Raw genomic sequence first — 18,109 nt, 5'->3', positions numbered from 1 at the left:
TTTGTAGAAACCCGAGTAAATGTGACTACTGATTTTTATTTTTCAACAGCACCGCGTTGCCCAAGTACATCTCCAGGGACCTAGTGTGGAAACCACCAAGGACGTTGGAGGTGAAGAACTGAATACGGTGTCTGGTGGTTCCCCAGCTGAGCTAGTTGACGTGTCTGGAGCAGACCCTGAAGTCACAAGGATGTGTGGAGAGCCCCTTTTCCCCAAGAGCTCCTGCCCCTTTGAACTGATACCCTGAGCAGGTCTGGCTGGTTAATAATAATAATAAAAAAAATAGGTTGGCTTTATCGACTGTGCCAGGCAGTGGCTAATTAGATACTACAGCATAGTATTATGAAGGCAGTAAGATTTCCAGAACTGTTTGTTATCCTGTCTCATTTCTGCATTGATACAATCTTTATTTCCTCCCAAACCCTGTTTTCTCATTTTAGATCCTAGAATATCTACTGATACTGAGAAACAAACTTGAGTGACCCCTTTGTGCCCCCTGTTGTTTTCCATAGGAAGTTGCAGCGAGAGTCAGCATACATCCTGGTTCGTGGAATAAATGAAAACCCACGGAGGTTGTTACTGAAGGTGCTCCAGGCCCCCCGCCAGTGTCTGGGACTTGGTGCCTAACGCTCGTTCTGCTCACTTCTATGCTTAAGTTCCCCCACTCTGTGTGTGACCAGCGTGTGACTCTACTGGGTTATTGGAGGGGTCTCCTCTAATAAAGCCGCCACTGTGGAGAGACAGGCGCGTGCGCTTTCCGGACGCTCCCAAGCTCGGGACACGCGCACTCAGTTTAGCGCTCCAGAAAGCCCTCCTCCCAGCATCACTTTCCTCGGTCGGGCTTGAGACGGGGTGGGCGGGGTTATCGCGAGCAGAAGAAGGGGCGGGGCCGAGGGCGGGGACTGAGCCGCGGGCCGGGGGGCGGGGCGGAGGGCGGCGGGGACCGAGCTCGGGGCTGGTGGGCGGGACTGGACGCGGCCGCTGTTCCCTTTCCTGGTGCTGATCCGCGCAGGGGCCCCTTGTGGCAACGGAGCTCACCTGAGGCCCCGGAAGAGAGGCGCGGGGCTCTGGGAAACCTCCGGAAAAGACGAGGAGCGCTGCCAGGTCGCGCCCGCTATGACTCCTGCGGCTGCGGTTCCCGCCGGCGCCCGCGCGCCCGCGGCCTTCGGGGCACAGCCGGGCCCCGGGGAGGCCGCGCTTTGAGGCTCCTGGGCCTCCGCCAGCCGCCGCCGTGCCCGAGAAACGCTGGGCCCGCGGTTGCCTGCCGGCCTCACGCTCTACGGCCCTCCTCGGCTCACGTCCCCTGCTGCCAGCCGCCATGGCCTTCGCCGCCCGGGAGAGCGCGGGCTCGGAGTGCAGGCGGCCACCGCGGCACCCGGCGCTGAGCGGGCTGCTGCTGCTCTGCCTGTGGCTGCCGAGTAGTCGCGCAGCCGGGCCGCCCCCGGCGCCGCTGTCCGAGCTGCACGCTCAGCTCTCCGGCGTGGAGCAGCTCCTGGAGGACTTCCGCCGGCAGCTGCAGCAGGAACGGCCGCAGGAGGAGCTGGAGCTGGAGCTGCGCGCCGGCGGCGACCCACAGCAGAATTGTCCCGGCCCGGGCGGCCCGGGCGGCGGCCGCTACAGCGTCATGTCCGACGCCATCATCCGCATCAAGGACTCAGTCGCGGCGGGCGCCAGCTTCCTGAGGGCGCCGGCGGCCGTGCGGGACTGGCGGCAGTGCGTGGCGGCTTGCTGCTCCGAGCCGCGCTGCTCCGTGGCGGTGGTGGAGCTGGCCCGGAGGCCCGCGCCCCCGGCCCCCGCGCTCGGGTGTTACCTCTTCAACTGCACCGCGAGCGGCCGCAGCGTCTGCAGGTTCGCGCTGCACCGGGGCTACAGTAGCTACAGCCTCAGCCGCGCCCTAGAAGGGCAGCAAGACCTGGAAGCTGGCGCCCCGGCCACCGCCCGAACCTCGCCTCGACTGGGTAAGCAGGCCGCTGAAGGAGGCTGGGGCCAGACCATTTGGGCCCTGTTGTCCTCGCACCAGTTGGGTGGCTGCCTCTGGAAGACTCGCCTGGCCATGCCCGCTGGGCCCTCCACAGCCAAGTCAGAAACGAAACCTCCTTGTTCCAAATTATCTTAGTTGCGGGCATCCAGAGGAGTGGCTTTTATTTCTCAGTCTTAGGGATGGTTTCTGAAAAACCCCTGTAGACTGGGCGGAAGCAGGTTTTGCAGTTTTTCTACGCTTGGTGATAGAGGCTGTTCTGAGAGGATTCACGGAAATTCACTTTAAAGGAGAAAATCCCAGAGAGAAAAAAATCATACAGCCCCCCCCCCAAAAAACTCGTTTATTTTAATCTCAGGTTTTAATAGGGTATGGTTTGTGTCAAGTAATTGCAAAAGCAAAATCTAATTGCATTCCAGATTACTTATAACACACCGCTACTTAGTTTGGCTTCCTGGCTCATGGTTCCACCTGTAGTTGCTTTCATCAGATAAAAATGGGGGAAAGCACCTGTCGGAGTGGGTCCGTCTGATTTCCATGGACTAGTGTTCCCTTTCATAGCGTGAAAGGAAGGGACTTGATTTTAGTTGAAAATAAGGAAGTTTAGGGCACATCCCCGCTTTTTTAAAGAGCTAAAATGCTTTTCAAGCTATAGTTTTACTTTCTGCAGATGTTCAGAAGGAGAGAATCAAGACACATAAAAAGAGGCACTGGACATAGTAGTTGGAGATCGAGGACACCGAGGGACTAAAGCCTTGATTGTGGTCAGCTCAGTGTTTGATCACACTCCCGCTGTTTGATTCAAGATGAGGTGAGCAGACTCAGTAGGTTAGGAAATCTGGAGTCTCCCTGCCCTGCAGGGCCAATGAGAAGGGTCTGGAAATGTGGGTGCACAATGCCATACCCACCTCCACCAAAGAGGAGGCTCAGACCCCTTGTCATTGGTGCAGACATGGAAGGTCACTCAGTGACCTCATCACCCCAGAGGCAGACTCTGGGAAGGACCCCAAATTTTTCCCTGAAGTGGGGGCAGGAGGCACTTTTACTTGGGCCCCCACCAGCATCCCTGAACCAGGCCCCTGGATGATACACATGTATCCTTCCTCTCTGTGCAAAGGCAGACCCAAGAATCCCAACAGCAGAAAACCAAAATCTCTTTTCCTTATTCTCTGTGCCCATTTGCATGACACCGACATTATTATCAGCTCATGAGGAGAAAGACTAGAACAGTATTCACTAAAAATGATGATAATCACATTGAGGGTATGGATTTTTTTCTAACATGTTGCAATTTTAAAAAACACGATTTCAAAAATGATGGGATTTTACCCATACTACCCAAGCCTCTTTTTCAGTCTGGCTCCACTTCTGTAACTTGACTTCAGGAGGCCCTACTGAGGTCTCAGCCTCTGCTCTGTCACCTGCGCCCACACAGTACAGATCCAGATGGCAGAACCTCTTCCTCGTCAGGGAGGCTGTGCTTACAGCAGTGTGTTATAAGTCAGAGTAGTTAATGGTATCGTTATTCTCTGTGTAAATTGCCAATTGATCTGCCCACCCCCAAAATTGATGTGTCTTTTCTCTGTAGATCTTAACAAGTATGTTTAGTTTTTAAAAGAAATCAATAATATTGCCATCACACTTAACATTGGTTTATTACATTTTTATGATGCAAATTCAAAATTACTTTTATCTTGTTCATTTACCTTGGTTCATTGGCAAGTCAAATATTTTTAAGTGTAGCATACTCCTTTCCTCTTCTTATCATCATTTGTTTATTTTTTTAAGGCCTGTTACTGGGTAGATGAGCTCTGGCTTATTTTAAAATATATTGCACAGTGTAATTTGCCTGGACTTGAACTGAGGGGGAAATGTCTGTCTGCTATTTCAAATGCAACAGTGATCAATTTACAGGATATGAGGGTTTCACTGTGCTCTTAAATCCTATCTTAAAGCTCACCTAAAGAAAAGTAAATAATTAAAAAATGATTTTTTTCTTCCAGCAAGGCAAGATTAGTTAGTTTAAAAATATGTGGGCTATTTCAGCACTTACCTGCTTCTTCTATCTGAAATCTTTGGAGTTAAGTCTTTGAGGTTTTAAATGTGTGTGTGTGTGTATACACATATATATATTATTAGCATCCATTGGTATTTATAGCATATAGTTACTCATATTCCAGCTTCTCTACTTACAAATAGTATCTTAAGATACATTTCAATGCAAATAGCTGGTAATCCTAATATATTAGTGCAGAATTATATGATGCATTCCAAAATTATAAAGTGGTAAACCATTGTGTGGAAAGCCAGAACCAAAGGAGAGTTCTCTGTAAATCCCTATGAAAGGACCCATCAGTAATGCCGTTGTTACATCTCTCTTTACCTGGGAGAAACAGAAAAAAGACATCAGGCTTGGATCTTTGCTCAGAGGTGGAAAAAGTCAGAACAGATTTCTTCTTAAGCAGTGGTTTATTGAAACCTGAGTTACAGTCCTCATTGTTTTAAAGGACTCTAAAAATGGGACTCATTATGTTCTCAGTAGACATTCAAGTACACTTATTCTTTGTAACATACTCATTAAAAAAGGCATCTCCCTCTGAGGCTGGCAGTGGCCTTCTCATTCAGAAAAGTTGTAGCTCAAAGAGCCGCAGGCCCCTTACATAAAGCCCCAGTTTCTGGGCCTTGAGAGAATCACTAGTTGAGAAAATAGGGCTGGACAGATAGGTCTCTAAGCGTCTGAAAGGGAAAGATAACTTGTTGGAGGATTTTTAGATTAGCTTTCCAGAAGCATTGTTCAGCTGCAACATGTCAAGAGCAACTACCTATTGTTGCCTCTTGAGAAACTACTAGGCTTGCAGCTAGCCTCACACGCCAGGCAGTGGGACATCTGGGACCCACAGAAGTTTGCTTAGGAGACAGCTTTGGCTGCGGAGGAAGAAAGGCAGTGCCTTACTTACAACGTCGTTCAGACTGAGTCAAGGAGGAATTAGTCCAGGCAAGCATTTGGACCAGAGCTTTGGCACTGGAGGACGGAAGGAATAAGTAGATACCAAAAAAAGGTGTATACCATCCTGTAGAGTTTGTGTTTCGAGTGATACTACTAAATTTCTTTAAAATATATCTGCATTTGTGTGTACTTACTAATAAGTTTAAATCAATTAAAATAGTCACGACTCTGCTCTTAGACATGCAGCTTCTCCCATCAGTCATCACTGAAACAGCCATCAGTTAATTATTAATATTTAAGTGAACATAGCTCTGCCTGGTGTGGCTCAGTGGATTGAGCACCCGCCTGCAAACTGAAAGGTTGCTGGTTCAATTCCCAGTCAGGGCACATGCCTGGGTTGTGGGCCAGGTCCCCAGATGGGGGCGTGTGAGAGGCAACCAGTCTATGTTTCTCTCGCTCACTGATGTTTCTCTCTTTTGCCCTCCCTCCCCCTCTCTCTGAAAAGAAATAAAATCCTTAAAAAAATATTTAAGTGAATATAAGTAGCCTTAAACCATTTAGTTCCATTCTAGGTCACAGGTAAATATTATACATACTTGTTTTGCTTTTGTGGGACAACTCAAAACTCAGTGTGCTGGCTTCTGTTATAAAAATTCGTTTATTAGAAGCTGTAAACTTCTGCTTTCCTAGATGAAAAACTAGACTCCAGAAAATTTCATGTGGACTTTATTTTGTATGGGTCCAAGAACTTGTCTTAACTTTCCAATGTAATTTATTTCCTATCCACTGAACACTTTATATCACTCCTGCTTTAAAAACTTGAGGAAAATGAAAATCTGTATCAGAGGTGGACTTGGTTTTGTTTAAGGTGTGTTTTAAGAGTTTTTGTTATAAATTCATTTAACAGAACTTGGAACATAAGTGGTTTAAAAATTAGGTGAAAATCTCACTCTGGAGAATAAAACTACTTCAGGTGGACACATTGGGGGGCCTAGTTCCCTGCCGTGTGCCCACAAGCTTGCTCTTGCTCTTGCTCATACCTGGCACGCCACACTTTCCCTCCTGCACATATTACGGCTAAATTCCATATTCATAATTTTGTTTCTTATGTAAGGAAAATCAGCGAAAATCAGTAAGAAAATAACTTCCAGTTGCTACATATTTTCTTAGCAGTTCTTTGCTGGACTACCTCTGTCCTAGCAAATAACATACCTCTCAATTAGAAAAAATAGGGAATCATCTCTCCTGTGAATTATTTTCGTTCACAGAAAAGGATGAGCCTCCCCGTAGCAAGGCCGGGCGGGATGTGGTCCTGCGTCTGCCCACGGACACGGCGACTTTGGATGGCCGTGAGAGCACAGATGACCATGCCATTGTCCGATACGAGTGGGCACTGCTGCGGGGCGACCCGTCGGTGGACATGAAGGTAATTATTGTCTTTCTTCACTGTCACGAAAACTGATGTTTTCAGTGAAGTGGTCTTTGGTAATGTCCTTCCACTTATGTTTCCAAAAGGCCTGCCACCTAGCAGAAAAGGTATAAAATGGAGAAAGTATAAAAGCGATTGTCCACAAAATGGTTTAGTCTACGGATTTACTTTTCTACTGAGTAAACAGTGATCCTCATCATTTGTTTCGAAGCTTACTTTGTTCTTGCTGCTTTTTTGTTGACTTCCCCAGAATACAAAAAAGCATTGAGGAAAAAGACTTATGCTTTGTTTTAATGACTCGGATTACTGTTTAAATTTTCAATTTCTTCTTTTCTTTGTGTAAGATCCAGGTAGGAAATTTGAAAAATACAAAGCAGCATAAAGAGGAAAATCACATTATAATGAACTCATTCTTCACAGGATCCAGAAAGCAATCATCCTAGCAGTCAGGCCTGCTTGAGATCATTGAGTGCCTAAGTGAGCGTGTTCCATCCTGATTTTCATCAGGCTCCTTTGGGCCAGGCTGCAGCTGCTGCAGGTAGAAATGAGCCCCTTGTTGGCAGCTGCAGACACACCCGGAGTCTTGAGTCCTGAGGCTTTTCGGTAATCTCATCTGGACAGCTTCTGGTTAGCGGTATGTTGTGGTTTGGGCAGATAAAGTCCATGCAAACCACTTTAGTTAGAGGAAGTGGAAAAAATCTGCATTGGTTTGCTGGGACTGCCACAACAAAGAACCACTGACTCTGTGGCTTAAACAGATACTGTTTATCTTCTTACAGTTCAGGAGCGGAGAAATCCACAGGTTTCAATGGGGTTGGCTTCTTTTAAAGCCTCTCTTCTTGGCTTGTAGTTGGCTGCCTTTTCCTTCCTGTGGCTTCACATGATCTTCCCTCCATTGAGAAACACTGATTTATATTCTCTCGAAACAAAAACAAAAACAATCACCTAGTCCTTCAAGACTGGTTTCCATGCACTGATTCACTCAATGGTTACGTAGTCTTAGAATTGGGCTGGGTCCTTGTTCAGCGTGGTACCCAGCCTCCCATCCACGTAAGAGCCCCTTCTACAACATCCCTTCAGGGCTGTCCCACTCTGCCCAGATACTTCCAGAGATGCACACTCACTACCTCACGTCATGTCCTGTGACATCTTTCATCAGCTGTAATTATTAGGCAAACGGGATGTGTCTCCCTGTCACTTCTGTGCGTTGGTGCAGAGTCTTCTCTTTGGAAAAGCATTGAATGCATCTTTCTTTTTAAAATATTTTTTATTTATTTTTTTAAAGGGGGAGGGAAGGAGGAGAGATAGAGAAAAACAAACATTGATTTGTTGTTCAACTCATTTATGCATTCATTGGTTGATTTCTTATATGTGCCCTGACCAGGGATTGAACCCACAGCCTTGGCATATCGGGCTGATGCTCCACCCAACTGAGCTACCTGGCCAAGGGACATCTTTCTTTATTCTAGGTGACAGTTGCTTAAGTCTTTGAAAAAACTGAATGTCACCACTTGGAATGCTGTCTTGGAACGTAATACCCCCACTTCTTTCAGATGTCTTCACATGAATTGATGGCCAGATGGCCCACCCTCCAGCCTCTGCTGGGTTTTCTCAGATTCACCCTTGCCCTTCTAAAATCTGACACCACTGATTGAACCCCATATGTCACCTGAAGATGCGTGTACCTTCCTAACACAGATGCCACCTCCTATGATCCAGACGTCTCTACTTCTACTAGTGAAACTTAATTTACATAAACAATTTTAGTAGCTGCGTAGTAATGCTTAAAGTGCTCTTCTGAAGCCCTTAGATGGTCCCTGACTCTCAGGACCTCTCATTGTTCGCTTTCCCCTGAGCACCTGCGCCAGCCCCTCCGAAGTCACCCTCTCTCATCCTCCTTGGTCCACCATCTGCACAGACTCCTCAGCCCTTCTCTCATCTCCCTGGGGAGAATAGTCAGCCTCCCTTCTCCTTGCAACAGTTTGGGACCAGGTTGTAGGACCGATCTGGTCACGTCCAAATGACCCATCCAGGTACTCAGAAACCAACGAAAAACCTGTGAGGTTCTGTCCGAAGAGGAATTATGCTGCCACCTTAATGATAACAAAATTGATAGCTAACCTTTTTTAGCACCTAGTGCGTGTCCAGCACTGTGCTAAGCACCTCACAGTGGGACAGCTCGTGTTCCTGACTTGGTTTCTCCATTTATGAAGAAAGAATAGGAGAGACAATTCGTCAGAACCAGGAGGCTGCCAGCTAGATTTTAAAGTTACGTATTTCCTGCCCTCAAAAAAGATATTCTACCTCCACTTAACTGAATATTAATCTAAAATACATTTCTTAAATGCAAGAAGACATATTTTTTCTGGAGGCTCATTAGATGACACTGAGTTTCATGATTATTCAGCATGATGCATTTACATCTGAAGCCAGAATGTAAAATAGGACATTTAGGAACACGGTACAGAGCACGAGATTGTTCAGGGAGATTTGGACTAAATTTGTTTGCGGATTGATTTGCACTCATTAGATGTGGGAAAATTTCTAACCACATGATTTTGAATACTGCATGTAATAGAAGCTTACCAAAACGTGGATGTTGTTTACAACAATAATTTCATTATTAAATTCAAGCCAATTGCACAGTGGCTTGACTGCACTACATAATTAATTTTTTTTAAGTAAATAGGTAGAATATCATCTAAATAGGGACATGTCTGAGAGTGGAATGATGTGGTTTCAGTAATGACACCTGGCCCGCAGAGGTAAACTGGGACTTCCCTGAGCAAACAGAAAACTTGATGAAAGTGAGACGGTGGATCTGAGGCTTCTCGGTCAGCCTCACCCTCAACAGATCAAGAGTGTTTTAAAATGGAACCTGAGAGAAAGGTTTTGGGAAACGAACTTAAGTAGAAACAAGAATACTGACTTCTGCCCTGGCTGGTGTGGCTCAGAGGATTGAGTGCCGGCCTGGGAACGGAAAGGTCGCTGTTTCAATTCCCAGTCAGGGTTGTGGGCCATGTCCTCAGTGGGAGACATGCAAGAAGCTACTGATTGATGCATCTCTCACACATCGATGTTTCTTTCCCTCTTTCTGCCTCCCTTCCCCTCTCTCTAGACATAAATAAATGAAATCTTAAAAAAAAAAACAAAACAACTTAGGTCCTGCCAGTGATAAGAAGGTGAAAGAAGTAAAATTCTTGCTCCAGTCACCCCAGTCAGAGAGGCCAGAAGCGCCCCGGAAGTGCCTTCTTTGACACTGAATATAGAGAGTGGAGTCTGTACACAAAAACCCAGGAGGCTGGCTTTTTCCTGTATTTCTTCCATTTCTGTGTTTGTTTGTACACACTGTTAAGAGCTAAGTTCGCCTCTCCCCTCCGATTTTGTGCAGTTTCTTCGTGCTTCTGACTCTTCTTCCTATGTAAGCAGCTCTGCTTATATCTAAAAGCATTTTGCAATTTCAGTATTGAAAAATAATTCTTCTCTGATTGGGTTGAGTTACAGGCACCAAAGGGAAATGAGGGCAGAGTTGGAGAAAACTGTAAATATATTCTGAAACAGTAAAATAGAAGTGAAATTTGGTTGGGTTGTAGAAGGCAAGAATAAGTCTGTTTTTCCCTCTGTTCTTTACTTCTAGAGGTTTCTAATCCTGGCTAATTTTAGAAGTAGGCCACTATTTACATGGTATGTTTTAAGAGGATTTGACAAAAAAGAGAAAGGCTTTAGTCCACAAATATTTCTCTACTGATTCCTGAAATCTCAATATATGCAGTTTCATTCTGTCTTAATTACTGCCTTCTTTGGTCCTGCTCTTGACAATGACCCTCTTCTGGGCAAGTTTATATGAGAAATTCTCTACTCTTTTTTTTAACCATTAGAACCTTTATTCTTTTTCTTAGGATGACGTATGATCCTTTTCTACATTGGATTAATTTGAAGATACCCATTCCATAATTTATAATAAAATTAAAATTATGCAAAAAATACAAATTAAGGTAAAGAAAAGAAATAATATAAATGCTGCTGATTGTTGTAAAAAATACCAAAATAAAGGACCAAAAAAATAAATACAGTGGCTAGTGATGGTTGTCTTAGGGTGGTTAATTATAATTGTTTTGTCTTTACTGTGTTTTTCAAATCATCAGCAATATAACTTCATTTACTTTTACTGAAAAAAATGGGTATTAAAATGATCTTTTCTTTCTGATCAGCAAATCTGTGAGTAGACGCCTAGAGACTGACCAGAGAAATTCCCAGTTCTTGAGGAAACTCATTTAACACCGTACTCCAGAACTGAGAAAGAAGGATCAGTCAGACTTCTGTTCTTTGTGAATACACTGTAACTCCATTCATTTGGTCATGTATAACAGGAAAGGTCAGGCTGCTGGATTCACTTTGCTTCTCTTTGTGGAACCCTACATCCTATTTGTGATGACAGGTAGACAGAGGGAACCCTGACCGGAAGAGCAGAGCCTAAGCATGTGTTCACCTGCAATGTATCTAGACAGTTACAGCACCAGTTCATTTCCTGGCCTCAGGATAACTGCCTCATTGTCCCCTTCACAGTAGGTCTGGCAAGATGTCATGGGGTTACAATAAGGATTATTATGTGAATCAAACCACTTGTAGAGATCTCATCCAGTTTTGCAAGTTAGATTAGTTGACACAAGGTAGAAAGCTAGTTGCATTCATTGGTTCAGTGGAGCCTCTTGCTGAAGTATTTTGTACTACGCTACCTCCCCTCTCGTTTGTAACTGACTTACACCCAATTGCCTTATAGACTTTAGGAGCAACTGTTGGGTAGAAAGAGTAGTTAGGTATTATTTTGTAGTTAAGTGTATATAATGGTAAGTGTGTCGCAATAATAGTAACTGTAATAATATGTGTAGGTGTGTGTGTAACTTAGTGTATATAAATAAACCTAACTATGTTACTTGACACTAGATCACCTTTCCGGGGGCAGAGTTGAGTCAGAACAGCAGGCTGAGTGTGCACTGGTGGTTTAACAGAGGCCAAACATCAAAGGCTCCAGCAGGTCTTGGGCAGAGTGTAGAAACTCCTTGTTTTCTAACGTTACAAATGGGGTATGTTGCATATACTTGTGTGTATAAATATGTATATATTTATCCTGACTCCTGACACTTCAGAAATGTTTATCAAATACTTTAAATCCTTTTCAATTTTTCCTGTGAAAGAAGAGAGGTTACATATGACCCTGAGGTTCCAAATCACATTTCTTGCCTTGTTCTAATTCTTATTCATCTGAATCTCTGATCATGTGTTTGTTCTCAGACCGCCTGCCACCTGCAAGTTGGTACACTCTTGTCTCTGGGGGTCAGTTGCCCACTCCAGACTCTTCTAAAGTTACCTTCTTGTCTTTAGTTTTCTCTCTGCTGGCCTTTCAGGTAGTAGTTAGTACTCACATAAGTGGCCCCTGTCTGGTATCCTCTTGGTGCACCTGGGCCTGAAGATAGTGTGACAGTGAGACAGTGAATAGTGCCTAACACCTCTTCGAAATAAACATCAGGGGACAGGTGACCTTTTTTGGCAACTCTCTAGCTTAAAGCTTTTGCAGTGAAAGTGATGGGACAGCTTGCAGACTGTTGTAGAATTGGAGGTCTCATTTCTGCCTGTCTCAGTGAGTGACAGTCTCTTGACTAGGTTTCCCTGTCCCTGTCTGTGAAAACAGGGTAATGTCATCAGACTGAGATAAGAATCAAACCAAGGGAGATAGTGGATATATTTAAGTATTTACCATACTAAGCTCCTTTTATATTATATAAATTAATTTTATGTTATATTTAAGCCCCACATTAAGAAATTTTTTATATGGTTATCTCATTTGATCTTTATGAGGTAGGATCAAATTTTACAGGTGAAGACAATGAGATTTAGATCAGTTAAGTGACATGTACAAAGTCACATAGCCAGTATGTGGTAGGGCTGGTGTTCCAACCCAGGTCTGCTAGACGCCGGGCTCCATGCCCTTCACCACCTCACCTGCGGTTCTTCCAGTGTGGTCACTGGATCACCAGTGTGCCTGTTATGTGCAGACTCCCAGATGCCACTCCCCAGAGCCGCTGACTCAGGCTCTGAGGCTGCAGCCTGGAGATCTGCCCGGTGGCATTTGAGCAGCCTAAAGTGTCACAGCCACTGTATCTTGTTATACTGCCGCTAAATGATCATAAAGCCTTCTGCTCATGGGTTTATGGTACTGGCAAATCCTCTAAGGCTATGTGCAGGAGTCCAAAATCTAGGATTTCAAAAATAAAAACAGGCAGGTGAGTTTTTTCAAGTCCATTACTGCGTCAATGTAATAAAATGTATAAGGTCAGAGTTCACTGGTCGAGAATAATTTCCAAAGTAATTCATTTAAGTAGAAAGGAATCTTCTTAAAGGTAGGATATTAGACAGTATCATTGGGGAGGCCAAAAGAAACAGTCTTTAGATTGAGCATCTAAAAGTGATTCCCAAAATCACACCGCAGAACTGGGCCTCAGAAGCTATTGCTCTAGCTGTGACCAGGACGCTGCTTTGTTGTGAGGAGAGCAGAGGTTCGGGGTGGTGCCTGGGTGTAGGGGGTGAACAGACACTGCTGAGGGTGATCAGCAAGGAACAGCTGGGGGAACTCGGATGCAAAACAGAAGCCAGGGAAGTAGGCCGTTCAGAAGACAGGAGTGGCCAACACTGTTAAATACAGAAAGAGGGCCAGTGTTACTTTTTTAAAAAAAGACAAGAATAGTCAGTATTGTTGACCTTGATGCTAGGTGACCTTTGCAGGGTCAGTTAGTGAGTTTTACCAGCACTGTTTTGGGGGGTGGGGTAAACAGTAAGTGGACAGCGACCAAATGGAAACAGCATGTGCAGCAGGGACAGGCAGCCCTTTCAAGACATTGAGTTGAAATGGAAAGGAAATAATACGGTGGCTAGAGAAGACCTGGGGAGTTTTTATTTGTTGTTGGTTTGGTTGTTAGGTCAAGAGGAATTTGAGCAGAGCAGTCAGAGGGAAAGGGGTCAAGGACCTGACAGAGGGTGCGGTGTAAGGCGGGGACAGCTCGTCTAATGACTGGAGGAGAGGAGGTGGCAATGGCACAGATGCTGGCACCGCAGTGGTGGTGGTGGGGCCCTAATTGTAACCATAGCCACGGTCCTGATGAAGTAGAAGAGGTCACCGGCTGAGCAGGAAGGGCTCGGGACTCGGGGTGGGGCTGGTGGGGGGGGGTGTGCTGGTGTGGGGCAGTGGCTGTGAGGCCAAGAGGAAGGCTGCCTGTCAAGGGCATTATAGCCCAGGTAAAACGGGAAACTGGGAATTCAGAGTCGGGCCAGCCTCCCAAAATAGCGCTTGATTTAGCATCCCGCAGCCTTGGACAGGAGGGGAGAAGCAGGTTGAGGGACTGACAGAGACAAGGATAAACTGACTTCCAGTCCAGGACAGTGTTGGACTCCACGCCTCACTCCGTCTCCTAAACAAATGTGATGTTTCCTGTTTGGGTGGCAGGTACCTGAGTCGGGAACCCTGAAGCTGTCCCACTTGCAGGAAGGAACATACACCTTTCAGCTCACCGTGATGGACACTGCCGGGCAGAGGAGCTCCGACAACGTCTCAGTGACCGTGCTGCCCCTGGCCTTGGCCCCGGGAGGTGAGGAGGAGGTCCTTCCCTCGCACTCGCAGTGGCCGGCAGGAACCAGACCACTGTGGGAGGGTGGTACTGGGTTGGCTTTTCATTCTCTAACAGTGGGTTCCATGGGCTCGTTTAGGGGTGGGGGGTGGTTGTTGAATGAGACAGTCTCTGCTAAAGATCACAGAAGTGGGCTCCAGTAAACAATGCTTCAGGCAAAGAACGCTGCTGGACGGGGTTGGGAATAGACTGTGTGAGCCAGATACCCATCTTTCCTTGACTCGATTTCATAAAGGGCTTTTCCGGGAAGGATCTCATTTCAAGCTGGGTAGCCTGTCTGATATGTACATTCAAGAGTAAGAAGTACATTTAAGACACATTAAAAGATATGAAGTGCATGTGTCAATATAAAAGGACTGTTTAAAAATTTGCGCGGACACTTCATGCAGATGCACAGGTACACTGAAACACAGCTTTCGCTGTCCGAATTGGGGCTCCCGTTCTGTTGCACAGTGTAAACTCATTTATCTAATTTATGGTGTGTTACTTTCCCAAACGTCTGCATTTCCAAGATTAGCTTGTCAAGTTAAAAAAAAACGTGAAACCCAGCTGCATTGAAGGTCCAGGGATGTTGCAGAGGGAAACCCCGCCTTTCCTGGTGGGGAAGTGCTGAGATGTTGTGCAGCTGAGGCTCCTGTCCTGCAGCCAGCAGCTGCGTGGCCGAGTCCCCAGTGCGCAGACGCAGTGCTGGGCGCTGGGCGTGGCTCCAAGACCTGGTCCCCACCCTGTGCGCTGGACCTGCAAGGTCACCAGCCAGGGCTGTGGTGAACTTGCAGCTTCTGCGTGACATCCTTGATTGCTCAGTGCGTGGGTGGTGATTAAGCCAGCAGAAGAAGAAGGGAGGGGAGATTGGAATATGACTGTGATTTACTAGCACTGTTGCTGATCTTCCACCAAAGACAGAGAGAAATGCAGGCAGTATTTGTACCTTGAGACTTGAAGTTCTTATTTAAACATTACTATCATTTAAATTATATATTAAAAAATTATTACACTCAGACTCACAAAAAGAAGGGGGAGCGAGTTAACTTTCCGGTGTTAGTGATCGTGTGAAGGAGACCTTCAAAGCGACAGACTGCGGCCACCGCAGCCGTGAGAAGGGCAGTGCAGGTGTGTCCCCAGCCCGAGGCCACAGCGCAGCCCCGAGGGCGTCGGCCAGTTCCGCACGCTGCTCCTGCTGTGTGTCGTCTGCGTGAAGCAGAACTTGTGAAGTGAGGGTGGTATCCCAGATCAGGGCAGCTGTGCTTCCGTTCGAGGTTGGGGTAAATAGCTAATTGCAAAGGTCAGGCTGCTGTTCCTTCTGTGAGGTGCAGCCTGTGAGCTGCGGGCCTTTGCTCCCACGGATTGTGCGCCTGGAGGTCAGGGGGCCTGGGGGCCTGCGCCTGCTCGCGCCTGCTGCTGCCGCTTCTCTGTGTGCTGCATTGGAAACGGGAACCTCTGTGCCCGTGTCTACTGGGTAAACTGCTGAATTGGGAAAGAAAAAAAAAAATGAAGGAAGGAGATTTTAGAATCCCAAGGCCTTGGCAACCGTGGTGATTTGCCTCCCCCCGGGAATCAGAGCACGAGCCGCGTGCAGAATTTGGGTGGTTGATGCTCAGGCCAGCCATGGTTTAAGCTGCCCGTGCGGGAAGAGGGGTGAGTGCACGTGGACACCCAGACTGCAGGGGCTGCCCACGCAGCTGTGGGGGGCCGGGACGGGGAGGGAGCGGAGCCATCAGCCCCGCCGACAGGAGCAGGCCCTGTGGACGTGTTGCTGCTACACACGGCCAGACAAAACAGTGAGTGTCTTCTCGTGCTGGGCGAGCACCAGGGCCATTGGAAACGAGGCACAGGCTCCAGCCAGTCACAGCCCAATATAGGCCGGTGGGGCCCAGAGGGCTGTCATCCTCCCACGGAGTGCAGGCAGGGGCAGGGACCCAGCAGAGAGTAATTCTGGGAGAAAAGTGCTGGTGGGAAGAAGACAGAGAAACCCGTCTTCCCTACAGAAATGAGGGAGGGGTTGCTTTGCACAGCCTGGGTGGGAGAAGGGGTCTGCGCTGAGATTCGCGGGTGGCTGAAGCCCACCCCACACTTGTTCTTCCTGTTTTATTTACTCAGGCCCATTTTCCAGGTTCCAGAGGTACACTGCTGGTTGTACATTTCCGGCCTTCTTCTGACAGGATGATGAAATGTATTCGAAGTGGCAGGCAGTTAGTGGGATCACTTTTGATGACTGAAAGGCCTCTTGAGTCTAGGTCTAATGTATGTAACTTTACATAGGAATAAAAAGGATGCTGTAGTACTATCTGCCCTCCAGAGTCACGCACTGGTTAGATTGGAATAACACACTACGTATGAATTAAATAAACCACCACAATGAGGCACTGAAAACCAGAGATGGGGATGAAGAGGTATTTCTGTCTCCCTGTATTGCAAATATTGATCTAGTTAATGACCCAGCTGTAATGGTAACCAAGGGTGGCTCCTTCAGGGGTGAACAGACACGCACACGACCTCTGCTTACTTGATGACACCTTGGCACATTTTTGGATATAGGAGCTGCATGTTCTCAAGCTTTGGGAAAAATAATCCATTCAAAGAGCAAGCCAACAAACACTTCCGATATGATCTAGGTTAATGGTCTCTAAGTAGGATCCCCCCAAAATGGTGAACACATTTTCAGGATGGAAGGCACAAGGATTTATGTTTTGTGATTTTTTAACCGTCTTTTCTAAGTTCTCAGTATATTTTATAACATGCATAGTATGTTAGCACAGTGGCACATGCATGTTATTTACAGGCAGAAGATGTGTGTTCACCAATATGCTGTGAGTTGGGATGTGTGGTCAAAAGTTTAGAGACCACCCATCCAGAAAGAGATGGTTACATTATAAATACGGATCTATCTCCAAAACTACCACGGAATAAGTAAAACTCGGATGTATTTAGGAATTTTACACATGAACTTAGGAAATGTGAGCAGTAGCTGTGTCCTGCTCGGTGTTCAGAGTCCCCTTCACTTTTCCTCCTAACTCCTTCCCTGTTGACGGAAGCAGATTCTCCTTTTAAGGCCCAAGTTCTTAGGCATAGCTGCGAGCGCTTAGCTTCCTCCTCATTCTCAGGAGCTTTAACCAATCTTTCTTTTCTTCACCCTCTGCTTCCTCTTGGACTCCTTTGCTGGTCTTTAACTGCTTCCCAGTGGACTATGCAGCCCGCACTTCGCCTGAGCATGTTTACCATGCTCAGCCTTGTGTCTCAGGAGAGTGACATCAATGCCACTGCCACGTGTCCTGAGAGTTCGCTAGTCCATCCTGTCCCTGGGGAATTATGGGGCTCCTTATGTGCTTCTAGCTTGAACTCTTTCATCTGCACTCCCAGTCTCAGGAAGTCCCCCAGCTGTTATGTAGCTGAGTCTAGTACATTTGGCTTAATCTGAAGCAGGGAGTGCCTTTTAAGAAAGTGTATTGTAGCTTCTATGCATTGCAGTGTGGGTTAAAAACTCCTCTAAGAGCTCCAAAAAGGAGATGGTTTCATTATTTAAAGAAAATAAGTTCATACCAGCTAGTGTCTAAAGTTTCTGTTTATTCTTTACTGCACCAAGGGGGTATGGTAGACAACAACTAGTGTTGAAGAGTAAAAAGTTAACCCCAGTAAAAAGCATTACTTAGGAAACAAGAATGTAAGACACGGCACGTATAAAACATGGCCAGCTACCCGAGGCCCGCGCAGGGTGTAAGCGAGGAGATGATGGGATGAAGGAGCCCACGCAGAGGCAGACCCCTGAGTGAGGAGGCCGGGTCAGGAGGGGGAAGACCAGAGCTCCTGCTTCTCTCCTTTCACCTTGTGGGCAGTGTCAGCTTGGAGAACAGCCCTGACATGAAGCCCACCGTGATTCCTGAGAATTAAGTCCGGGGGGCCAAGAAGAGACCCCCTTCCATTTTCTAGAACCTGTTGCTCCAGCTCCAACTACTGGGTGTTTCCTCAGTATCTGCCTCTCTTTACCCCCATGCATTTCATCACCCATTTGGTCTCTGTTCGGCTCTACGCGGTGGAAGTCAGCTTTCCTGAGCTCCTGTGACCTGCGTCTTGTTTATAAA

The 18,109-nt window shown here is 46.6% G+C and overlaps 1 protein-coding gene across 1 annotated transcript in view; it reads left to right on the top strand.

Annotated features, from left to right (window-relative positions):
- Nucleotides 1–969: 969 nt before the first annotated feature.
- The window catches only part of LRP11 (LDL receptor related protein 11), a 29,230-nt gene continuing 12,090 nt past the window's right edge, over nt 970–18,109 (top strand). Inside the window, exons 1-3 of the mRNA XM_024552095.3 lie at nt 970–1,958; nt 6,194–6,351; nt 13,853–13,994. Of these exons, the coding sequence (XP_024407863.3) occupies nt 1,319–1,958; nt 6,194–6,351; nt 13,853–13,994 (940 nt within the window). The 5' untranslated portion in view covers nt 970–1,318. The remainder of the gene's footprint in view (nt 1,959–6,193; nt 6,352–13,852; nt 13,995–18,109) is intronic.

This window comes from Desmodus rotundus, chromosome 11 (genome assembly GCF_022682495.2).
Source record: "Desmodus rotundus isolate HL8 chromosome 11, HLdesRot8A.1, whole genome shotgun sequence".
Taxonomy (NCBI): Eukaryota; Metazoa; Chordata; class Mammalia; order Chiroptera; family Phyllostomidae; genus Desmodus; species Desmodus rotundus.
Note: the sequence above shows the minus strand (reverse complement) of the source record. Positions and strands in the feature narration are given on the sequence as shown.